The sequence below is a fragment of the Corvus moneduloides genome, chromosome 5 (genome assembly GCF_009650955.1).
Source record: "Corvus moneduloides isolate bCorMon1 chromosome 5, bCorMon1.pri, whole genome shotgun sequence".
NCBI lineage: Eukaryota > Metazoa > Chordata > Aves > Passeriformes > Corvidae > Corvus > Corvus moneduloides.
In genome coordinates, this window is record NC_045480.1 from 33,560,385 (window position 1) to 33,585,241 (window position 24,857).

The window sequence follows — 24,857 nt, forward strand, 5'->3', positions numbered from 1 at the left end:
CAGAGCTGGGATCCTGTTTCCACATCTGAATGCAGAAGTCCAGGCAAACCGCTGGCATTGCATGATTACAATAATGTAGATAAGCTGAAGCAAATTTTGGCAAGGACTGCAACAAGCTGGGCTAATATGCTGTACAGCCATGTGCACCAGAATAAAGGCAGGGGTGTCAGAAAGGAAAGTAATGCTGAGGAAGGGGCCAGTTCTTGGTGGGATGGACTGTGGCGGGCAAGAACACACTGATAAACTAGTAGGATTTGAAAACATGCATTCTGTATGCTCTTAGAGTTTATACAATGCATATATTATCCTAAAATGTTCAAACATATCTGGGAAAAACAATATCAACAAATAAAATATTGTTTTTCTTTGGGCATTCCTCATGACAAATCCATGAATTTAATTCCATCGTTCTCAAGATAAAGTGACTTTTGATGATAAATATCTGGATATAAATGAAGAACTAATGCAGGATGATATAGACATCCTAAAACGATGAGGGTTAGTTGTGATAGTATTGATGTGTTTTAAAGGCTGGCCAAATTAAACTTAGAACCAATTTATGACATTTTTATTCACATCAAATAGTATTTTGTTTTAGCTGTAATTCCATCGATGATTTGTTAATTTCTAGTAAGAATTTCATCCATGAAAACCAGAGTTCACAGAGCATAAAACACTATGAATCTTATTAAAATCAATAATATTTTCATTCATTTCTAAAATACATCAGCCAAAAAGATTAAGTGCTATCCTTTAAAGTGTATCCCTATTTTGATAAAATATAAAAAAGGCAAAAAATTGGCTCATTTTTCCAAGTATTTGAGTATGTAGGCCAGATTTTTCAGAAGACAGAAGTGGCTCAACCAAGCTATCCAACAGCATTTCTTTTCTGGGCTATCTGGTGGCAAAAGCAAGCATAAATTACAATCCCTTTATTGTATGACCACCAGGAATGTAAATCCTTTCCTCCTACCTTTTATCTTATGTTTCATTGAACTATCCAGTGTGTGGGGGAGTTTATTTTTTTTTTTTTGCATAAGGGGATGGCAAATTAATACATTGCATTTTCCTTCCACACACATTCTTCACTGCCTTTAGGGATTTCATTTGACAAAGGCCTCGCTAACGGAAATGCAAATTTTCTACCTGTCATAGAGTACTTTTGAGTCTGCTGTTTGTCATAGCAACACATTCCTCAAAAGCATGGCCATTTTGACTTCCCTGAAGCCAGGGGAATTGAGTCTGCACCTACCAGGGCTCTCCTAGTCCTAGCAGACAGTAAAGAACATTTTAATGTAAATTTGAATGAGAAATATTAGCCTCTTCACTTCTATGCTATAAATAAAAACCTACATAGATTGAAAGTCTTATTGATCTTTGATTTATTTTAGCCGGTGTAGTTTTGTTACACTTTAATAGACAGCAACTTCTTTCATTTTCTAGTGAAACATTAGTGATTGTGGTTTTGATAATATTTCATCTAATCTAACCTTATCTTTTGAGAGTTGGTTGTAGAAAACTACATGCAGAACAGTGGAGAGATCCTTGGGCTACAAGATTTAGCAGATTAGAAAATGTCCTTTATCTTTACTGTTCCACCCTAAATAAATCAGACATCCTCATCAAATTTTAGTCATATAATTATGCAACACACTTTTAAGAGCACAGAGAGAGAAATGAGTCTCTCTGTTATCTTATTTGTGTAAGAATTGAAAAAAAAAGCTTTCTGTCCTCAGTAAGAGAAAACCTTTTCATTCAGTTTTTAAGAGTTTGCACTTTTATTACTATCTAAATCTCAGTGGCCACAAAGGGTTGTGTTTAAGGTGAACAGTAAATGAAATCCTCATGCTTTTCAAGTAGTCTGTCAAATTCACAGTGACTTGGGAGATCCAGGAATTTGTGTGCCATATGTTAGTCCAGATGAACAATACCAACAGTATATTTTTACATAGCTAACATTCATATTTGACAGCCTTCCCTAGTGTACTTTCTGGCCTAAGCAGTATGTTCTCTAACTCCACTCCCCCTGAAACCAATTCCTTTGAGTAATCACACTTCTTTTTTCAGTCCTGACCTCTATTTTCTTTTTTAGTTTTGTTTAGTTATTTTCTTTCCTGGAGGGTTCTACTTATTTTTGTGAAATTGTAGCATTTCTTCACCTCCACTGTCCTTGAGTCTTTCTTCTCTTCCCGATCCACTCATTCTTCACTAGTGCCCTTTACAAAGTGTCTCTCACCATTTGTGCTTTGTCTCAAAGAGGAAGGAAGGTCCTTTCCTTCTCTTCCCAGTTTGACCCTTGGATGTAAGAACTATGGAAACTCATGGTTAGCACTAACACCTCACCCCAGTAACTTCTGCAGTTCACGCTCTCTATGTTAAACCAGGGTCCTGTAGTGTTATTTAAAAAATGAAATGCTGTGGTGTCACTCCTGCCTGAACAGGCAGGTACTTCTTGTTGGCATTGTCTAGGTTCTAGTTCCAAATTTTATTTTGGTGATTGAAGAATAAAGTAAAGGTGCTAAATGCCTAACAGGTATGGATGGATCCTCTTGCTTAAACAGGTGTTTCCATACAACAGACAGCAAAAGAAAACTAAAGTTCTCACATGATGATGATTTTCACACACATAGATTCTCCCCTCTCCACAGACTAGAGGAGACCAGCAGCAGCCAGAGCTGCTCACTGGGAAGGCAAAGAGTGTTTCAAAATGCTCCTTTCTGCAAAGAGACCATTCCACTGAAATGGAGGATGCTTTCCAAGGCTGGAGCTGCAACAAAGTATTTACTTAGCTGTAGAGATCATAATGTTCCATGGTTTATTTGAATTATTAAAATGCAATACTGCACAATAGTCATTATTGCAGAGCTTCAAAACACTTACTGACAATGCGGTCTTAGCAAAGGAAGTATAAGTCTTTAATGTATAGCTGTTGCAACAGAGAAAAAGGAAATCCATGTTTCATACTAAGCTGTGCTTTCCAGAGAGATAGAAGGCATTGTCTCTAATATGGATTCCATACAGATTTTTGTTGCTTTATATTTTAAAAATACCCCCCTCGCCATCCTCTCTCAGCAGATCAGATGTCACTTCACTTTCCTTTTCTTGAAATAACACTGGAAGCAGATTGTTGACAGCTCCAGGCTTCTGCACAGTCAGCATTACAAGAGAACAGTATAGACAGGAACAGAAGTCAAATGGCCTCCAGGAGCTCCATCCCATTAAAACAATTGCTAAGGGCACAAGAGCACAATAAACAGCTGTGGTTTGTCTCCCCAGCACACCACATGCCTTTCAGTTTGCCTCTGCATGGAAATGGGCTTGAGTGGTCTGACTGGACCCAGATGTGAACTTCTAGAGTTCAAGGCTTTCCAGGGCTTGGATTTTGGTTCCAGGCTGAGCTAGGAGTCCTTGTAAAGTTAGGTTCCAGATCAATGCTTCCTCAGATTTGACAGCACTTTAATAGTACTTTCTGTTATTGGCTCTGTTCTGCTCTTTGCAAGCATCCTGATCCACTTGACAGACCTCATTTGAACTAAGTACTGCAATGAAGAAAGTTAGCACCTTCCTAAGGTTCCCAGGGCAGGCTGCCTTCCTCAAGACAGTCACTGTTTTTAGCTAAATTGGTATAAAAATATATGTCTTGCCACATAATCATCAAGTTGCTGCTACAGAACATGGGCAGAGGAAAGGAACGGTACCGTCAAGGATTTCTTATAACAGAATAGATAAGGCAAAGATATCAGGGAGAGCCGAGCACTGTCCTGGAGAGCATGGATGGAAGCTGGATAACTGTCCTGGACAACTAATATCAGAGGGGGTATCACCCACTGGTGACTTAAATAGGTGTCATGGTTTGACACTGGCCTGACACCAGGCACCCACGAGAGCTGCTTGCTCACCCTCCCCTGCCACAGCTGGGCAGGGGAGAGAGGGGGGAAAAAAATTAACGAAGGCTTCATTAGTTGAGATAAGAACCGGGAGAAACACTTCAAGGGCAAAACAGGCTTAACTTAAAAGTTACAAAGTGAATTTATTGCTAACAGAATCAGAGGAGGATAATGAGAAGTAAAGTAAGCCCTTAGAACACCTTTTCCCCCAGCTCTTCCCTCCTTCCCACCAAAAGCACAGGCAGACAGGGCATGGGAGTTTGGTCAGTCCATCACCGAGATTCTCTTCCACTGCTCTGGGAGAGGAGTCCTTCCCCTGTGAGGCCGTGGGTCCCTCCCACGGGAGGCAGTTCTCCATGAGCTTCCCCGACGTGGGTCCACTCTCAGGAGCAGCAGCCCCACCGCCCCTGCTGCAGCGTGAGCCCCTCCCACGGGCACACAGCCCTCCCAAAACTGCTGCGCCGGGGCTCTCCCTTTCCATAGGGTGCAGTCCTCCAAGGACAGGTTCCTCCAGCCTGGGAGCAGGGCACCTCTCTCTCCACTGGGTCTCCTACTGGATCACAGCCTCCTCCAGGCATCCACCTGCTCCAGCACGGGCACCTGTGGATGGGGGTGGATCTCTGCATCCCCCGTGGACCCAGGGGCTGCAGGGGGACAACTGCTTCACCATGGTCCTCACCATGGCCTGCACAGGAACCTCGGCTCTGGCGCCTGGAGCACCTCCTCCCCCTCCTTCCTCACTGACCTTGGTGTCGCCATGTCGTTTCCCTCACATTTTCTCATCTCCTCCTCTTCTCTAACTAGAATCCAAAATCTTATGACTTTGTTTTGATTTTCTTCTTAAATAAGTCATCACAAAGGCGCTACCAACGTCTCTCATTGGCCCAGTTTTGGCCAGCAGCATGTCCATCTTTCAGAGCCATCAGAGATTGGCTCTGCAGGACATGGTGGAAGTTTCCAGGAGGTTCTCAGAGGAGCCACCCCTGTGGCCCCCCTGCTACCTAAAACCAGGCCATGCCAAACCAATACAGTAGGGAAGATCAGTGTCTGCCTGTTTTGAAGTTGCACACTCGGTGTTGCAGTTCTGCCATGCAGAAACAGTGTATCTATCTCACTAGGGACTGAAGATGATATTTGCAGGTATTGGAAATGAAATAGTGAATCCCAGGACCAGACAGAGTATGGGTAGAGGGAGAAAAGCAAATGAATGTTATCTTTCACTCTGCAAAATTATTGGTATAGGAATTGTTTAATCACAGCTGATTCCTGATAAACTGTCATAAAAAGAAGACTAGAAATAAAGAAAGAGAGCTTAGGACTGCTATAGGATGCCCAGTGCAGAAAGGAGATTAGCCTGGTTCCTAACTTTGCAATGAGGGGTGAGGGGGGTCTTGTCAGCACTGCTGGGACAAGTTTAAGGGGATGTAAGCAGGGAGGATAATCACAGCACTCCGGCAAGTGGGAGGGCATTGCAATAGAAAGGATGACCTGCACAGAGTGAGTTACTGCCAGATGGCTCCCAGCTGGGGGACTTAAGGAGACTGTGATCTGGCTTAATCAAATGCCTGGCACCTTCTCTCCCTGCAGTGTCCAGAAAGACAGCCCTCACTACCACTGACAGAAAGAATCAGGACTGATGAGACTGCCTTTTACAAACACAGTCTGGGCAGTGCATGTAATTCTTTTTGTTGGCTTCCTCTCTGTGGCATTACCTCAAATATGAGGAAATTAAGGAGAAAAATTGCTATGAGCTTTGTAGGCCCTTTATCGCTTTAATCTCCTCTCCTCTCCTCTCTGCCTTCTATTTTCCTGTCTCTTGTCATCCATCTTTGCAGAGACAGTGACCAAGCTAAACAGCCTTTTAGATTTGTTTGCGATTGATTTGATTTCTGCTTTCAGAAACTGTTTGAAATTTTCTAAATGTGTTATTTTCACTAGGACTAAAATTTCAATGCAAATTATGGGAATGCTAGAACAAGAATTCAACACATCTACTGGATTTAGGGAGGGAAAAATACCTGTCATGTCTATGGGGTGGAAAAGTAGACTACACTAGTTTTGTGATTCCTTTTAGCAGGACATGAGGGAAAGGCAAGAAAGACTGTATTCTGGAGCACTTACTATTGTAGAAACTTGAGATGGTGGTTGTTAAGGTTTGGTGTTGCAAGAGGCTCTAAAGTAACTGGCTGAGCCTTCTGGATAGTTAGTGCAGAGCCTGCAAGGGCTGTTTGTGTTAAGTTGTATTGATTATCTTGTGTATAATTTAATAATGTGGAAGTCTGCTTTCTTTCCTTGCAGCTATAGACTGCATCTGTCCTTGTTGGAGTGTTCCCATGGCAATCGTGGGTTGGAATTGAATTAGTTTGATTTACTCAATAAATAAGTAGAAAAATAAAACAAGATAATTACCCAACAATGAATAGCTACCATATGAACACAGTGAAAACTACACCAAAGGCCACTGGCAACAGGCAACATTTCTAGTTTAAAAGCAGTGCAGAGATTCCCAATGAAATTTTTTTGGCCTTCATTGGCCCTTTCTCCATTAGGTGTCAGGCTCTGTAGCTTACAGAATCTTCACTGTGTACCAAATACCTCTTCTGGCTTCTCATGTCCATACCATTGTTATTCTTGCCTAAGCAGTGGCAGCAGCTTTTATGAGCTCTTACAACTTAGTCTGTATAGCAGACACATTTGCAGGGAAGAAAGCTGCCTCTTTGCTCCCCAGAGAAGTGGTACAAAAACTTGTGCTAATAAAACAAACATCTATGCTTCAGCTGAGATTTGCTCTCCTAACAGTCCATTACATGAGCACGCAGGCAGGCTGCTAACAGGCCCCCAAATCACTCAGGAAGCCAGCACTGCTGTGGGATGTGGGGATCTGGCTGGACTCTGGATAACCTTCAGGCAGACAGAGACATGGCACAAGGCATCCTCTGCAAGGTGTATTGCAATGAAGCTTCTGCTATGGAAGAATGAGATAGGTAGGTTACTTAGAGACCAGGAAGACTTTGGTAGCAGCTCATAAGGAAATCACATCTGATGCTTAAAATATAGAAGCATAGGTCACTTCTTTTGCACTGTGGTTTGAGTTGACTTTCAAATCTCTGTTCAGAAATGTGAGGAGCCTGGGCTCCTGCTACGGAGACACAGCTTTTGGTGCAGCACTGAATGGGAGATGTATAAATGCAGCAGTGCATTCAACACTGACAATACAATTTGACTTGAGCTTCCCCAAATACTTGCTCTAAGTCCTGGAAGCTGCTGACAGCTAACCACTACCAAGGCACTCTAACAGCCAGTGCCACTGGAAAACTAGAGGATCTTTGTCATGACTCCTTTTACGTTTGGGATAGGGGCATAGAGCAGGAATGGCTGTTTCTGAACAGTCAGTCCAGGGCTGTCTGCTGACTGCAAGGTGCTTGTGTTTCAGTCAAGAACCACTGAAAATACTGAATGTCATAAAAACTAACAGGACAAGAAAAGTATTTTTTCTGACTGTTCAATGCATTGCTGATCAGAATGTTATACAAGATGAACCCAGTGGTGTTCAATCATCATACTATGCTAGGCTTTTAATCAGAAGAAGACACTGTTATCCCTTTGAAGATCTTTTTGTCCAGAGTATCTCACATACATGCAAAACTTCCTAAGAGCATCTGCTGACTGGCTGAAGACACGTCTCACTATGAAAAGCTTCTAAACTGAAGTTTGGAAGCTGGCTTGAATGCTCATTGAAGGGCAGCTGTAATATAAGCTAACATTTGAGGCTCTTGCAGGGAACTGTGGATCCTGTTTAAAGCCTCATTTCCATGAGAATTATATCAGCACTCAAGCCTCCCACTGCTGTTGGTGGAAATGTTTTTGGAATTAGTGCTAAAATATCAGTGCCTTTGTGGAGACACTGTCTTTACGAGATGATTTCCATGACTACAGCCTGTTCCCACCATTAGGTCTATAGAAACTGGGAGACCTGAGGTCTGTTTCTTGACTCTGCCCTTGGCCTGCTGTGCCTGTAACTCTTATCATCTCTCTGTAAAAGAAAGGCATAAAAAAAGAGGGATAAAGCTTGGCTTCTTTTGTACAATGTTATGAGCACTTCAAAGAGCAATGTTTCAAAAGAACTAGGTTTTATTAGGAACCTCTGTTCTCACCTCCTCCTTGCCCCTGTGATATGAAATACTACAAGAGCTGTGGCCTTGGAAGGTGCCTAGGAAGTCTCAGGAGCCTCTCACTGCTGTTTCTGGGGCCAGCTTGCCTAGTGGGAGCACGGAGCAGTGGGCTGGTAATTGTGCAATTTCACCCCAGGAAACTTTCCGCTTTGGCCTAGGGTAATACCCCAAACAGATACTGCTCCAGAATTATTATAGCCTGAATCAGAAGTTTGTGAAAGGGAAGAGTGAACAGTTTCACCTTGGTTTTCCCCAAAAGAGTAGCAAGAGAGTATGTCCTAAAATAAATGGGAAGAAAGCTCTTAGATGTTGCGTCTTAGCCCAAGGAAGTAATAAGTGCTCTTTCTGGGCATGCAGATTATCAAGATACCATTAACAAGATTTATTTGCTGCTCCTGTGAGCATGTAATGCATGTAGGTCTTCTCAGGAATTTGCAAAGCACTTAAAGGAAAAGCTTGGTGGTCTGGAGATAGGAAAAAAGGACCCTGTCCCTCTGCTATTCCCATGGAGGCTTGGGGTCACTAGGAAATGACAAACTTTGGTTATAGCCAGAGTTACAGAGATCACTGATCCCTGGTCTTCAACCTGTGCCTATTCTTTTAATTTCTGGAGACATATTAGGGAGAGAAGGCCTGGGGGGCAGATGGAGAAGAGGTCCTGTATGGTACATGGCTGCTCGCAAGATCAGGGCCTCCAGCCTTCTCCTCTGCTCAAACCCTTGTGCCATTGCCTCCTCTGTTCTACACTGAGGTACAGAGGATTTCTTCCTGCTCCTTTATTTGCCACTGGTGTTCTGTTTAATCAATGACCTCTTCCTTTTCTTTTTATTTTCCACTTTGCTTCCCCTCTCCTATTTAGGCTGTGTGTGTCACCAGCTCTAGGACATCCTCTGCTTTTCCACCTGACCTGTGGCTCGGTACATATGCCACAGCATGAGCTCGAGTAATGATTTTAGCTTTTTCCAGACAAGCCCTGAAGCAAATTCACAGGCCAAGGTCTTTTGAAGTCCCAAGCCTGCAATGTGGTGCAGAGAAACTGCTCCCCCAGGCACCAGTGTTAAGAGTCACTCTAGTCAGGGAGCCAAGCTGGATGGCTGTTTCCCCTTATGTGCAAGAGGCTTCTGGTCTGGAAGACAGTGCAAAGCCAAGGTTATACAGCTCAAGCCATCCTCTCTACAGCCTCAGCCTCTCCCACCTACCAAAAAGATCCACTTTCAAGCAGTTTCATGGTGGGGATATTGAGTTGGGATATATCTGACCATTAAGCACTGTACTGTTCGTATTAACTGATAAATAATGGAAGGTTTTGACTGTAATATGCAGTTGGCTTTGGGTTTTTTTTTTAACTTCTAACCTTGCAACTCTATCCATGAATTTCAGTGGACAGCTTTTGTCATACATGAAATCCCTATTTGTGCTTGGTCTTTGCATATTAAGTGCTTTAATTAATTAATTTTGAGTTAATTATTTTTAAATTGAATGTTACAATTAACCCATCAGCCCAGGTACAAAAATCCAGTTCCATTATCAGTGTTTTCATTTGTTTAAAGTAGTTTATTAAGAGAGTTGCACCCTTCCCAGTTAAAATTTCCCAGTTAAAAATCACAAACTTGCCCCTTCTCAAACTTCAAACCACCTATACACCATAAGAGTTACCTTTCCTGTGTTTACTGTATACTTTTACAAGTGTTTTGAGATGTGTTGGATGTATTTTAATACTTTTTTGTAGGTGTTTTCACTGGCATTCTGATTCCAAGGCCAAAAAAAAACCCCCACCCAGTCTAATAGCCAGCAGCTATTTTTAGCTACAGCGCCATTACTCTGCAGGCAAGCTCCGTGGCAACCTGAATACCTGAATTTTAATGAAGGCATTGTATCTCCCTTATCTCAACTACTACCACCCCCCCCCCCCCCCCCCCCCCCCCCCCCCCGGATAACGATGAGCCATTGGTGGATGGAGATGATCCATCAAAGGGAAAGCACCAATCGCTTTGGACCGAAGGGGTGGGCTGTGGGCAGGCTGTGGGCGTCGCAAAAACTATTAAAAAGACGAAGCTGAGAGGCGGGGTCTCTTTTTTCCCCTCTTGCTCTCCCCAGACTAGCTGTGGGAGACGTCGGTGCTGGGTGTTAAAAGCCTACTCCTATTAAGGAGCCATTAGTAATTTTTTCTGACTTTGGACCAGCTAAAAGTCAGCCCAGCACTGCAAGTTCTTTTTCTCTACCTGAGGTCTAGTGCTGTCTCAGCCAGATCTCACATCCCTGCGCTCCTGGGGCATACCATCTACTGAGCCATAGGCTCCCAAATTTTTATATTTTTCTAATTTCTGTAATTTTCCAATTTTTCTGTTTTCAATAAATTAATCTTTTTAAGAGTTGTCTCATTTCTCACAGCTTTTCATATCCTAATTGGTCTTGAAAATTTTGTACAGTACAAATGTTTTGGCAATGGAACTGTTTTGATCAAAGGTTGTATAAATCCCATTAGTCACAGCAGCTGAACCTGTATGAACCCTTTGATGGAGCTTGTACCACCTGAATTCCTACAGCACCGTTACAGCTTGTACCTCCTGTGTACAGATATGCTTTTATTTGAGCTCCGCTGGCTGCGTGTTCTGGTGGGCAAAGGCATGATATAATCTGATGCAATGTGTGGGTTGCAAGATCCAGGCTCAGCAGCCTTTCTAAACTATGCCTTGCCAGCTCCACATCCCCCTTTGTTTGTCACCTCACATCACATCCATAGTGTTTTGGCTCAATGTTTCTTGTGTGTTCTGACTGAGAAATGAAATAGGACTCTGGACAAAAAAGCGGTGCTTCTTTACTGAATTGCAGTGATTTATGCACATGCCAGCAGGAATGAGGAAATGCAAATTCCTCCTGCTTCCAGATTTGCACGCCAGCCACTTTGAGGGCACTATTTTATTTCTTGGATTGTTGAACTCATTTGGCCTTGTGCCTCACAGCACCACATGAGGTATGTCTTAATAGGCCTGAAAGGTACGGCATGCTGTGACTTGATTTTATTTACATTTACGTACATATCACCATGTTTATTTTAAAATGACTGAACTTCTGCAGTTGCAGCTCCAGGGTGGTAAAGTTCGCTGAAAGGACAGTTAGGTTCTTATCATCTAAATCTGGAAGACCTTATTTAAAATCATGGCCACTGTTTGCCATTCCTTATTCTTACTTTGCTGAGCAAAGTAAAACCGAAACAGCGAAACTGTACTGGTCTTTTTTTATCTGGTCTGTACCGGCTTCCTGCTTTCTTCTTTTTTTGCTTTTTACTAGCTCAGTGACTCTATTTGGATTTCCAGTGACAGAAGTGATAGCTATCATTTATTAATAATATGAAAAAATGTAATTCTGACAAAATATTTAATTTTGAAGTATATTTTCTTTCATTTAACTGAAACTTCCCAAGCTCTTGGCTGACTGTCCCAGTTACCTGTGTCTCTAACATCAGCACTCCATCTCAAAAGGACACCTTGACTAGCCAGAAAAGGGAGTTCTAAGGCACTACAGGTGTAATGAGATAAGTCAGCTTCTGGCTTATTGTGTAGTGCTGGTCAGGCATTTTCTGCCAGAATGTTTTTATTTTCTCCAGTCAGGAGTCACTGATTTGACAACTGTTAGTGGAAATGTACCTATCAGTTTTGGCAGGTGAGTTTTCTCACAAATGAGAATGAATCTCTGGAGCAGGGCAGACGCCTGTCTGTGGAGCATCCTGCTTCCTCTAGTGCAGCTGGCAGCCCTCCCTGGGTCCTTGGAGATTGCTTCCAGTGCTCTGACAGCCTGGAGACTTGAAACCTGGAGACTTAAACTTTTATCTCTAATGCTCAGATGGGAGAACTCCAGAATGCTGCTGCTAGTATGAGGTATGGCTAACTCAAATATGAGTTAGTTCTATTTTGTGTTAAACTAAGTAATTAAATATTTTTTGGTCCACAGAGGAAGCAGGTGACTGAAACTGTTATGGAACAGCTGCTTAAACTGGTTCTGGTCAGTGAGATCCTGCTCCTGTCTCCTCTTCACACCAAGCCTGACTGCATGTTCCTGTCCTCTTCTTGGGCCCAGAGTCATGCTTGAAGGCATACCAGAGAGATAAGACCCATGGAGAATGAATATCTAGAAAGTAGGGCATTTAGGTCCTCAGAGCGGCTCCCAACAGGTTCAGATGTACATAAATGCTGGCACAAGTGATGGAAGACTTTGGCTGGGAGGAGGTGGGAGAAAGGGATATGTCCTTTCAGACAGGAGTAGGCCATTAAGAATAGTTCAGCTAAAGCCTCTTTACAGCCTTACCTGGGAGGCATACCAGTGTTTTCATTCAGTCTTAGGGGAATGTATACATATACCACTGTTGCCAGTAGCCAGGTCATTACCACGTGAGCTGGAAACATGTAACACTCATGCTCGGATTCCTGGATGCAAACTTGTATGTACCAGTAGCAAGCCCTAATCAAGAAACAAAGGGCTACTTTTGGATGGCTCACAAACATAGAAATCTCTAGGTTTCATGCAGGTGTGGAATCAGGAGGACCATATTCAATGTGGCTACTGCTTTGCTCCCTTGTGTTCTGCAGCCCTCTTCCTCTCTTTTACTGCTGGTCCACTGCTCTGTCACACTAAGCTAAAAAATCTTGTAAGACCAGGAGACTTGCAGACATGACAAATGGCTTTGCAGACGTGCTTCCCCAAAGGTTTCAGTCCCAGGAGCAGGCATGCAGCTTGACCTTGCCTGGAGCCAGCAGAGCACATTGAGAAGGACTGTGCCTAACACCTTATTTGCAGAATGTCCTACTCCCCACGTGCAGCTTGTGCTGTCCCTGACCAGCTGCAAACCACTGCTAGGGACATCTGGTATGTGCTGCGGTCTGTGCCTCCCAGCTCGCAATGAATTCAGTGGGATTACTTGTATGCATAAGGCTGGCCGATGCTGCCATTATAAATATTTCCTTTTTTAAAGTTAGTTAGTTAGGTGAGTTTTTTATTAGATATAGTCTACATATGAAGCTGATAGCCTCTCTGATTCCAAGCACAGAGTGCAAGTGTCTGCTGAGCTGCTGCAGAAGGTAGCAGGTATTTTGAGTTGTTCCTTGCTAATTATTGCTTCAGTAAACAACAGCTGTTCAAATGCAGCTCAGCTTCTTGCTTTGAAAAGATTACAGTGCCCAAACTGTAGGCTGGTATTATTGAAAAAAGAAAAAAAAAAGTTATAATCATTTCACTCCCCTACTGCTACAGATTTTATGGGCCTTGTAGTGTGCTGTTATGTCAAGCATATTAATTGCTAGTGAGTCGATGTTAAGCAAATGAAACAGCTTTGTGCAGCGTTTGGACACTTGGTTATAGACAGTTTAACAGCAGTCTTCTGGAGAGACTGTGCATTAGTCTTAGATTATTTTTCAGCACTGGAGGAATGGCTCTTTCAAAGTAACTATAAAATGAACCATTGCTGCCACGCAATAGCAATAATAAGCTGTTAAGGTACATTGCAAAGCATGAGGTCAGAGGCAGTATGTTCTTCCAGCCACCCAAGAAGTGTAATAGCAACTAATTAGTGCAGCTCCTTCAGAGGCTACTGCAATTGCAATGAGAGGAAGGAAAGAAAGGCAGAAGAGTGCAAGGGGGGCCCCACTGTTACTATCTGCCCTTTAGATTAAGGAGTTTTTGGTATTAATTTAGCAGAGGGTGAAGGCCTGACCCAGTACAGCACTGAGTGTCAGTGATATGCTCCTGGCAGTGAAAAGAAAAATTGCCCTGTTCTCTACTCCATGGAGTTCCTGCCCTTCTGCTTCCTTCCTGAGGAGCAGGATTTATAGGGGCATCTGCCTTGATTTATTGAGGACCAAAAATTACAAATTAACTTTCCAGGCATGCGCACACACATGGTTTGCTGCACAATGCCAGACCGAGCCCTTCCCCTCTGTCCTCCTGCCCAGGTGGCTCTTGCCCAGCAACAGCTGGCCGAGCTACCAGCCCAACTTTGGTGTGAGGCTGTGGCAGTGTCCATGGCCACTGCCAGCCACCAGTGACCGTGGGCTGAGAAACAGGCTCGGCTTTGTTTGAAGCAATTGTTCCCTACCTACACTGGTACATTTCACTGGCTGCAGATGAAAGCCATCTGAAAATACCTTTTGTGCAGTTAAAAACAACCAACCTTCCCCCCTCATGTATATTATCAAATGCATATATGAGCAGTCAAGCTGGCACTCTCTGATTGCCTTTGAGAAGTAACAAGGTGGTATGAGCCTGCTACTCGTCATGGGGTGTCCTGCAAGGAGAGATCTCTGCTTTGGGGCGGCAAGTCGGGACTCACCATCGGGGTGTGTGAAGGAGCAGGGGCTGGGCAGCACCACGAGCAGCATCCACTGTGGTGCTGCCCTTGTGGAGCCCCTGCCACGGTCCAGCGCCCGCGGGGATGGCACATTCAGGGAGACCGGAGAGGGGCACGAGGTAGCACTGGCCCAACAGGACATGCCAGGCTGCCTGCCCAGCCCGGGTCAGTCGGGTGCCATGCTGCGGGTTGGCATGGCTGCTGCTAGGGGACACGGCGTCTTAGGGCAGTATGTATGTACGTACGTACATATGTATATATCAATTTATTGATTTATTTACATTACTGGAACCCCTCCTCAGGGAGCCGCACCCTCGGCGCGCCGCGGCCCCACCGAGCCGATAAAATGGCGACCAAGGCCCCCCCACCAACGGCCACGCGCCGGCCGCGGCCGCCCCTCCCCTGCCCGCCAGGGGGCGCGCGAGCCACGGCCGGCGGGCGGTGCCGAAGGCGCGGGGCGCGGCCCCGGCCCGTGCGGCCGCTCTGGGCGTGAGGGGCCGCGCGCTGAGGGCGGCCGGCTCCAGTGCCTGCAGGAGCCGCTGTTGGTCCCGGCGCGGACACCGTGGCGGCTGCCGTGCCTGGGCAGGGAGCAGCTCGCTTGCGGCTGGGGGCGCACTTCAGACCCTTCCCTTCGGTCCGAGCTTCGCTGTGAAGGGAAGGAGGGAGCAGTTTACTGCCCCGGTGATGCAGGGCGGTAGCCCGGCTGCAGCTCCCGGTTGTGCACCGGCTGAGCACCAGGTGCCTCCCAGCGCACCGGAGCTGGCGGGGCCTGGAACACCTGGGAAGGCAGTGTCGGTCATTGAGGGTGAGGTGGGCTCAGGGCAGAGTGCTTCAGCGCTGGCTCAAACAAGGTTTTACTATTTTAAAATTTTTGTTAGTTTGTTTGATTTTTCATTTAACCTAAACACTTGGCCTCTGGATGCCTTGAAAACATAAACGTAGGTATGTTGGCTCCGGCTATGTTAATAGAGAGTGAGGAGGTTTGTTTTAGTTAGTTTTAATAATCCGCTGCTATAGAAGGTAATAGAACAACGTATCTCTGCTGAGGAAACCAAGGGATGTTTTTAAAATGCCTTGCAAAGAAAGAGCCTTGCAGTCTCTGTTTAAAAACCTGAAACTTTTAGACTAATCTTTGTTGGCTTCAGTCTGTGTCAGCTTAATTTGGATATTTCAGAGTTGTTAAAAGCGGGGTGATAAGGAGAAGAGAAACCCAAACCCTTTGGCCTGGCATTTATCAGAGTTATGAAGGTTTTACTTTGACGTCTCCTATGCAACTAAATTAATGGTGCCATAATCTAGTTTAAACTCCCATCACCTGCATCCATTACATGTACTTCCAATAGCTCCTATTTTGCCAAAAGCTTTTGGAAACTACTCCTATAGTCAGTTACCAGAATTGCATTCCCACCCACTTTCTCTTCTTTCCTGTTTGGAAGCACTTTACAATGTGGGTTTTTTTTTTCCTGTGAGAGCATTTAGACACTATTGTCATGGTGCCCTTTTGTGTCTTTCCTTTTTTTTTTTTTTTTTCAAATTTTATTTTGCCAAGACTCAAATTTATGTGTGATGTCTCCTTGTGCACTCTCCAGGGTTTTCATGATACATCAGGACTGTATGCAAGAGTGGTATTGCTGGCACCATATGCAGAGATAACATTGCCTTCCTATTTCCCTTGTTTAACAAGGCCAGTAATCTCATTAAGCTTCTCCACCCCTAAAAGCTCTTCATTGCCACCACTATTGTACCGGAATCTCACAATGAGTTACTTATCCATTATGCACTCGTCATTCTTTCCAGTCAGTGCTTTCTTGAAGGCAGCTATGTACCTTTCATAGCAAGATTTGCATTTCTTATTCTGAGATATTTTACTTTTGGAGTTGCCTGTATTAAAATGCATTTTGTTTGAATGGGCTCACTTCAGCAAGTGATCCGTATTGTTTTGTATGACTGCTCTGTCCTAGCCATTATTTCCCACTCCATTAATTTTTGTCATCTGCAGATATTGGTGTGACTGAGGTTTGTTTTTTTTTTTTTTTAATATGTGCTTCCCCATCATTGTGTAAGTTGGTGACTAATATCTGGTTCTAGTATTATGGTCTTATACACCCACACCCTCCTCAGCTCATTTTTCCATAGTAGTTCTTATCTGCAAACAATGGATGAACTTCTTCATATATTTTTCATATTTTTTTTATGGCATTTCTATCATGCCTATAGTTACTCTCAGATTTGCATTACTCACTGATTCCTCTATTATCTTTCTTTATACTATTTAATTTAATTTATTATTGCTGTAACTTTAATTAGTTCATTAGATAGCCATTCCTGTAATTTCAGTTTTAAAATGATTCCTGGGCTTGAAATTTGGAAACATTTTATTGCATTGGGATAAGAATTTTCCCTGGTGCCTCTATAATGCATGGCACTCACCCTGCTGTCTCAGACAGCTTAAGTGTGATTGAGTAACTAGAGCCAGTTGAAACACGTTGTTGCCTTCCAGCCTTGTTCTTAGTTTCTGAATTTCCTCCTTTTCCTCCTGAATCCCAAAAGGCTTTATTAAGACAGCTTTGTGGGAACCATTAACTCTAAGCTGCATAATTACGTTACTATAGCACTGACTTATTTAATAGTAGGAAAAAAAATGGTATGCATGTCTAGAAATTTATATTCCTCAATGATGGAATTTTAACTTAGTAAATTAAAAGGTTTACTCAATTTACCTACAAAGTTATGGTAATTAACAGCAAGAGAGTCTACCTGCAATAAAGCAGGTTCTGTGAAAACATGACACTTTAATGAGCTGCCATCATATTACGCTTACCTTCTAAATTGCATATAAGGCTCTCATGTACTTAAAGAAAGGGATGGTGTTACTGTTTAGCTTGCTTTGTTTAGAAGTGGGGACCCATATTTAGCATATTTATCTTTAATGCGTCTTAGTGATGCATTTTATGTCATGCTTGCACTGCTCAGAATTGCATACATTTGGCATTTGTGATGCTAGAAGTCAGGCTGTGAATTTTTTTTTAAAAATGCGTACAAAGAATATTGCAGTTAATAATCCTCATGCCACTATTTGTGTGGTACTGCGTGACTTCATTCTCACTGTTGCATTCCAGGCCACCTAATGGCAGCTCACCTCCCTTTTGCTCTCCCTACCCTGTCGTCACCAGCACATCTGGTTATTAAAGCAGGGCAGATTGTGCCAGAGCACCAGACAGCATGTTCTTGTCCCTCACAGTGCCACCTGTAATTGCCAGTATTATATCTTGTGATTAGGAGATGGCATGACAAACAAACCTTTCCACCATCTCTCACCCTGAAAGGCCTAAAACACTTTCAGTGGTCCATAACAAATACTCAGGTTTCTGGGATGGGTGAACAGAAAAGCTGCATTTTTTCAGCTTTTTGTGGTGCACTTAATTAAGCTCTGGCATCCTTATTTATGTTACTTCTGTTGAAAAATGAGCTGGGGGGGATGAGCAAGGATTTACCTATTATTAGTTTACCTATTTATTATTTTATTTATTAATTTACCTATTATTATTACCTATTTTTGACTTTTTGCATAGGTGTAGCCTAGGTACTCACACAGTTAAATTTGCCTTATGTGGTCAGTCTTCCACAAAGCTAAAAACTTTAGAGGTAAAACATGAAGTCTTAAGCTCTGTCAGCATGACAGCTATAGATCACGTGTTCCTTTTTTTCCCAGGGGGAGAATTGGCACATACTCATCAATAAACTGGTTTTCATTTTGGTTTTTATCACTTTTTGTTTGGCTTTTTTTTTGTTTTGTATGACAGAGTCCCAGAAACTTGTGTGTGTAAAGATCAATTTAATTTTATAAGCCTTATATATTTAGTCCTTAGGACTGATTGGCTGTAGATGAGAAGCTGATTAGTTTGGTGGGTTTGGATGTGGTTTTGCAGTTAGGGGTATATCACTATGTCTGTGCTGTTCAGTTTATGCTGTGGGAAGCTGCTCTCTGCTTTGGCTTATTTTTAACCCTGGCAGCTTCTAGAAAGTGTCAAATAAGCAGCTTCTAATAAGCTGCTTAGAAGCTGTTTCTAATAAGTGCCTCTGCTTTGCCATCCCCAAAGAATTATGCATGAGTTTCTTCCTCTTTTTCTTAAAGGTTCTCAAGCTGGCCATATGTATAGCCATAGCTTGCCCTTCTAGAGATAGCAGTATACCAAGGTATCAACACTTTCAGAAGCTTTTTTTTTCCTTCTTTTTTTCTGAAAGAAGAATTCAAACATTTTGTCATCTGATTCTCTGCAAATGCAGCCTATTCTCTCATAGACAATTCTAACTGTTATTTTATGCAGTGTTTTTTCTTTGACAGCCTTTCAGCCATCACTTTAGAAATGCCTCAGAAGAGTGGCAGTGGTAACTGGCATTTTTTTTCCCCTGTGTCAAATGCAAATCTCTCACCTCCCAAGTGTGAACATACAAAGATCTCTTACTGCCCTTTTTTTTTTAATAACAAAATTAGGCCTTAGTTAGCTAAGCAGTGACCTGATTAGTGCTGGATCAACATGCTACCAATTCAAGGTTGTCACTACAAAGTAAGTGTGGTGAAGTCTGCTTGCTCCAAATAAAATGAAAGCAGTCTCTTGACGCAGAGCAATGCTGAAGTCAGCAGTTTCTGCGAAGCGGGCCTAAATGCAGGTTGAAGGATCTCTTCTGTGTATATAGGTAACTACTAGTGCCAATCTAATTCTTTATAATCAAGTACTTTTTGTCATATTTTTACTCAAGAGAATATGAGAGAAAACAGTTCTACGTGATTCTTTTGTTCTTTGGCTTTCCTTATCCATAAAAGATTTGGCTTTGTGAGGTATATTTAATGTTTTCTCTAAAGTAGGCCCCCTGAGAGATCCCATGGAGTAATTCACCTTGCTGAGTTAGCAGATGAAGCCATTGGATAGAGTAAAAAAAAAGACACTGCCAACTGTGAAGCAAATGAATCAATACCAGTGCAAGGGGATCACTTTGCTTCTTCGATATGAGAAAAGCGGCAGCACAGATGCAATATCTGACATACAGATTAAAAAAACCCAAATATAAACACACACACACACACACACACATTGGGTTGGCTTTTATTGGAAAGCCTAGATGCAATCTATAGTTATCAATTTGTGGAAAATTCAGGACACATATAAAGTTAAGAAGGCAAATTAAAAGAACAATACAAATCAGACGAAATATACATCTCAAAATATCAGGATAGCATTTTGACTGGCATTGTCTAAAATACTTAGAATCTCCTTTCTTTTTTTCTTATTTTTGTAATATGCTTCTTTAATTATGCATATTTTTTCTTTAAAAAGATCTTTTGTTCCTATATTCCCCAAGGTCACTATTTCCTGCAGGAGCATGTCCAGATCACAAGTCTTTTTTTAGCAAGAAATAGGCTCATTATACCTACTAACAAGGCCACTAATTGGCTTGATTTGACTGCATCTAAAATGATCACCAACAGATACTATAATTTGTTGTTTATTGGTGCCAGAACAAAGGAGAAGGGACTGGTACGCGCCAAGTAGAAGATATATTTCAATGTTGACATGTTATACAAGCTTTTCATATTCAAACAGAACAGAAACATTGGACATAATTTAGAATATGAGCCTATTTCAACAGAGAGCACTTACAGCATGCTAAATACAGTGCTGTGGAAGAGCCACCCAACAGAACTGCAAACACCTAGCATTTTACATCTTTTTAAAAGAATACGTAGATCAATGACACGCCTCTGGGGTCTGACATACCATCCTCTCTAAATTTAGGGCCCTCAAGCTTCAAGGGTAAAAGTACTAACAACTAATCTGTGCTTTAATTCTAATAGATGATTAGCATTCATTATATGTGTAATTAGTTCTGTATGCTCTACCAAATACACACATACAGTAATAGCACTGATACTGTAGATTCGGTAGCGACTTGGCTGGGAGAAATTCAAATCTGTTTATCAAACAATCCTAATGTGCAATTTAGAGTATGTAATACCATAGACTCTCAGAATACAAAGCAGTTAGAAAACTATTTTTATTACATCCACTTGAACCATTCATAGTTAAGACACGTTCACTTACTATGTTCTGTCATTATAATACATGGATAGAAATACTGTGTATATTTCAATGAACATCAAACCCCCCAATTTTGTCTCATCTTAAAAATATTTATTTTTGTGGCTGAATTTAGTGCTCTTGAGACTAAAGCTCTGAGAATGGTTTCAGCCAAGATGTAGAACAGATGCCATAGATGCCACCACAGGCTTCCTATAAGGAACCAGCTGCACACTTCAGTTCTTCCTGCAGCAAATATACTGGGCCTTGGAGCAGAGCATGCCAAATCTATGCAGTGATGTGGAGATGCAGACTAGGCACTAGAACTGGACCTTCCTCTCCATCCCCAGGTTTAGTGTTCACAGTAATGAGATTTGATCTGCCAGCTGAAGGCCAGGAGATGAGCCTAGTGAACAGCCTGCCTGCCTAAAGAGCAATTCTGTAGCATCAGGTCAGAGGTACGTTTCTTCTATCTGGAGTTATTAACATCTAAAAGAGCTGTATTATACAGAAGACAAAGTTGACATAACTGGATGAAACTACATAATTTCTTTTTCTTCTTCTACATACAATTTGCCAAGCACCTGAGACACTATTCCTCCATTGTGAAACAAAGCTTCTAAAAAACCAACAGAAACCCCACCTGGTATGAATAAATGTCCATTTATTACATTAGGGGTGGAAAAAGACAAGGAAACCCCAACCTATTAAAGTCTTCCATCATACTAAATGAGACTTATTTGGTTACTGTGCCTTCTAACAATGACTGATGAAGTGGCACTGGCCTGGGTGACAGGAGAGGGAGGGGAGGGAGCTGTGGTCTGATTCAGCCAGCCACTTTGTGGAGTGTCCCATCCTATCAGCAGAGTGATAGATGCACAGCTTTAAACCTAATACAAAAATATTAACACTTTTGGACATTAGTCATCACTGTTATATCTCTACAATATAATCCTTTATACTGTACAGCTATAACATAAAAGGTGCAATTCCTTTTTCTTTAAAAAAAATCACACACAGCACATGTTTTTATCATTTTATTTTTAAGTATAAACTTTTTTAAACACTTTACATAAATTAACTCCTCTGAGACTAATATTTGATGTACAGTAAATTGTAATTCATATAAAAATCCATAAACAACTTGTCTCACATAATTTACAAAAAAATCAGGGTTTCCTTTGCTTATATGCAACAAGGATTCTACTTGCCATTTTCCTCCCAAGGCAAACCATGTTAGCATTGTAAAATCCATTATTAAATTCCCATGGTAGCATAAGTCACTTGTGCCAATGTCCTTTTAGAAAGCAGCACAGTTTAATGCAGTTGGGTTGTCTATAAACAGTAATTTTTGCCCCACGTTTTAAAATTAACAGATATATACCACATCCTATGCAGTGAGAAAGAGAGAGAAAAAGAGAGAGAGAAAAGGAGAGACTACTTCTCGTAAGCAAAGGTCAACAATTCAGTACTATTTGGAAACACTGTATGGGTCTGTATCTTAATTAAATACAGTGCCTCAAAGAAACAGACAGCCTGTTGCAAAATCTGTAGGCCTTTTTATTTTCTTTTTTTCTTCTTTTTTTTTTTTTAATACTTTTCAGTCCAACTTGAGTGCAGCGATATGCATATGTAAACATATTCTTTAAAGCAGATCACCTTTAAGGTCATTGAGAAAAAAAAGTTTTGTCATTAGCAGTATCATTCTTCTGGAAGGCGCTCTTTTTGTTACAGAGTCTGGATTGTGCTACAGAAAAAAATCTGAGCAAAGATGTAAGCTTAGGCTCAAGTAGTAATGCAGCAAAACAGTTTGGTCTCCTTTTTAGAAGACACTGGTACACAGTCTCTTTGGCAGCTTGAGCTAAGCCAGTGTGTTACCTCTTTCCTATCTCACTTTGTCTGAGGAACTGTATATTGTTAGCGCTGTCTGCTAATTCTGGATATTGCTCCACAGAGAGTACATAGTACCCATCGTATCCTTGTACCTTTCCAGCACTTAGCAACTGCCTCTTTTCTCCTTCTGTCCACAGCCTGGCGCCTTCCTCTCCATCTCTTACTCTCTGTTGTTCTCTGGCCCAGGCACTGGAAAGAGCTCTTTGCCTGGCTTGCTCCAGTATTCGGGCCTTTTCCTCATCAAGTGTCATGCCATAGCGGACGTGAAGCGCTAGAGCACCGTATTGCATTTCAACATCAGCAAACCTACGAGTCCTGCCGTTCACCACAGTGGTGGACTGGGAAACAGTGACATTGATGCCATTCTCTAGGGCCTTACGCCCACTTGTCAGCCTCAGTGTCCCAAGGTCACTCTCAGGGGAGGTGGTCTTGATAAAATAGTGCGTGTCCTTTCCCTCTACAGTGAAATGCAAGTTTTCTAGGTAGTAAGCGTTGTTCAAAACAGCTGCCACTTTTATGCAGTCCTCATTTGCAATGTTGAGCACATTTGTTTGCACTTTGCCTTGATTGACAGCGAGCATCACCCCTTTCCCAATCAGAGACTTTACCGTGGCAAACCACAGCCACGACTTTTCTCCACTGGATTTCCGTCTGCTGACCTGCACTTCTGCCATCCTTCCCAGGGAAAGGAAAGCCTTTGCTTGTCTCATCACTTGTTGTTGCACTCCAGAAATTGGCTGTAAACAAGAACAGACAGAAGTTTTACCAGCCATCTGTAGCCCCCTAAATGCCAAACAGCCAGGATTTCTTGGTGTGCTGCCCGTGGACAACAACAGGATATGCCACAACTGACAGTGCCAAGGAGTTAATTAGATCTGCATACTGCTTGTTCTGCTGAGTTACAAAACTATTTTGCTAATGTTCAGTGCTTTTACTCTTTGTCTCCCTGAGAACCTGCAGAAAAATAGTATTTAACTTCAGGGGCTACTTACTGGGCTGCACAGGACAGACTTGCAAAGCCAATACATAACCACAAGAATCACAGAATGGTTTGGGTTGGAAGGGGACCTTGAAAATCATCTAGTTCCAACCCCCCTGCTGTGGGACATCTTCAGCTAGACCCGGTTGCTCAAAGCCCCATCCAACCTGGCCTTGAACACCTTCAGTGATGGGACATCCACAACTTCCCTGGGGAGCTGGTTCCAGGGCCTCACCACCCTCACAGTAAAGATTTTTTTCTTAATATGTAATCTAAACCTACTCTCTTTCAATTTGAACCCATTCCCCCTGGTCACCACCTGCTCTTGTATAGTCTTGTCCCATCAACTGGGTGGCCATCCTCTGGGCTTGCTTCAACAGGTTTATGTCCTTCCTGTGCTGGGGACCCCAGAGCTGGATGGAGTATTCCAGCTGAAGTCTCACCAGGGCAGAGTAGAGGGGCAAAATCCCCTCCCTTACCCTGCTGGCCACACTGATTTTGATGCAGCCCAGGACATGATTGGCTTTATGGGCTGCCAGTGCACATTGCCAGGTCATGTCATGTTAAAACAGGTAAGAACTGTCTTACTCTACAGTGTCATCTTACTATGGTGTCATCTCTTCCCCTGAGCTTGCTCAGATATGATTCCTGTCTACCATGCATCCAGTCAAATTGAGGAGATTTTTGTAGGTCATGAAGCTGTGCTTTAGAATTGGAACAAGCCTTTCTTTATGCTGAGTCAGGAGATAAGAGTCTCTCAAGTAGCAGCAGCCTGAGACCAAACTGCAGGGAGGCTCTCATAATCCCTCAAGCTGCTAAAGGAATGAGGGAAATAAACTGTAATGACAGTCTTTACAGTTAAAGACAAGGAAGCAAATGGTATGGACCAGTGAGGTGGGGGCTGGGGACTGATACCCTTTCTTACAAATACTTGCAGAAACTGATAAAAGGGCATGTGTGAAAAGACTGTGGCCAATCCGGCTGTGTGACCTTCCATTTCACTCCAAGTATCAGCTTCCTGCCTCAAAGAGCTTTTCCCCAAGAACTTCAGCTGGGTGCAACCGTGAATACAGCACTGTTTTGTTTATAGCTAGCAAAGACAAGGGGCAATGAATGAAAAGAACCAACAAGCCAGTCTAATGGAAAAGCTAGGAATGTCATGGAAGAGCTGTGTGTAGCCCACTATGCCAGATGCACTCTCAGTAAAGAGGATGGCTGGGGAGTGGGACCGTCGGCATAACTGCAGTCGTTAGCCAGAAGAGCTGAAAGGAGCAGAAGCAGCTAGCAGGAATGGTTAGCTAGTGCAGCTAGATAGCAAAACAGCTCAAATTACAGGGTCAGCTGTGGCTGGGATGAGACCTTACAACTGTGCAGAATAGACACATCAGTCTAACCCTGGGTCGTAACAGCGACAAGCTGTGAATGAGCTGTACTGATAGAGGTGGGGAGCAGACAGCTGCCCTGGCAGTTGCCTCAGCAGGAAACAAAGATTTAAATAGCTTTGGCTGC

General features: G+C 42.7%; 1 protein-coding gene across 31 annotated transcripts in view; it reads right to left on the minus strand.

Annotated features, from left to right (window-relative positions):
* Positions 1-19,488: 19,488 nt before the first annotated feature.
* Positions 19,489-24,857, minus strand: part of TENM3 (teneurin transmembrane protein 3) — a 1,330,479-nt gene continuing 1,325,110 nt past the window's right edge. For all 31 annotated transcript variants that reach the window (XM_032108354.1, XM_032108353.1, XM_032108357.1 and 28 more), the window contains one exon: positions 19,489-23,106. In XM_032108354.1, the coding sequence (XP_031964245.1) occupies positions 22,351-23,106 (756 nt within the window). In that variant the 3' untranslated portion in view covers positions 19,489-22,350. The remainder of the gene's footprint in view (positions 23,107-24,857) is intronic.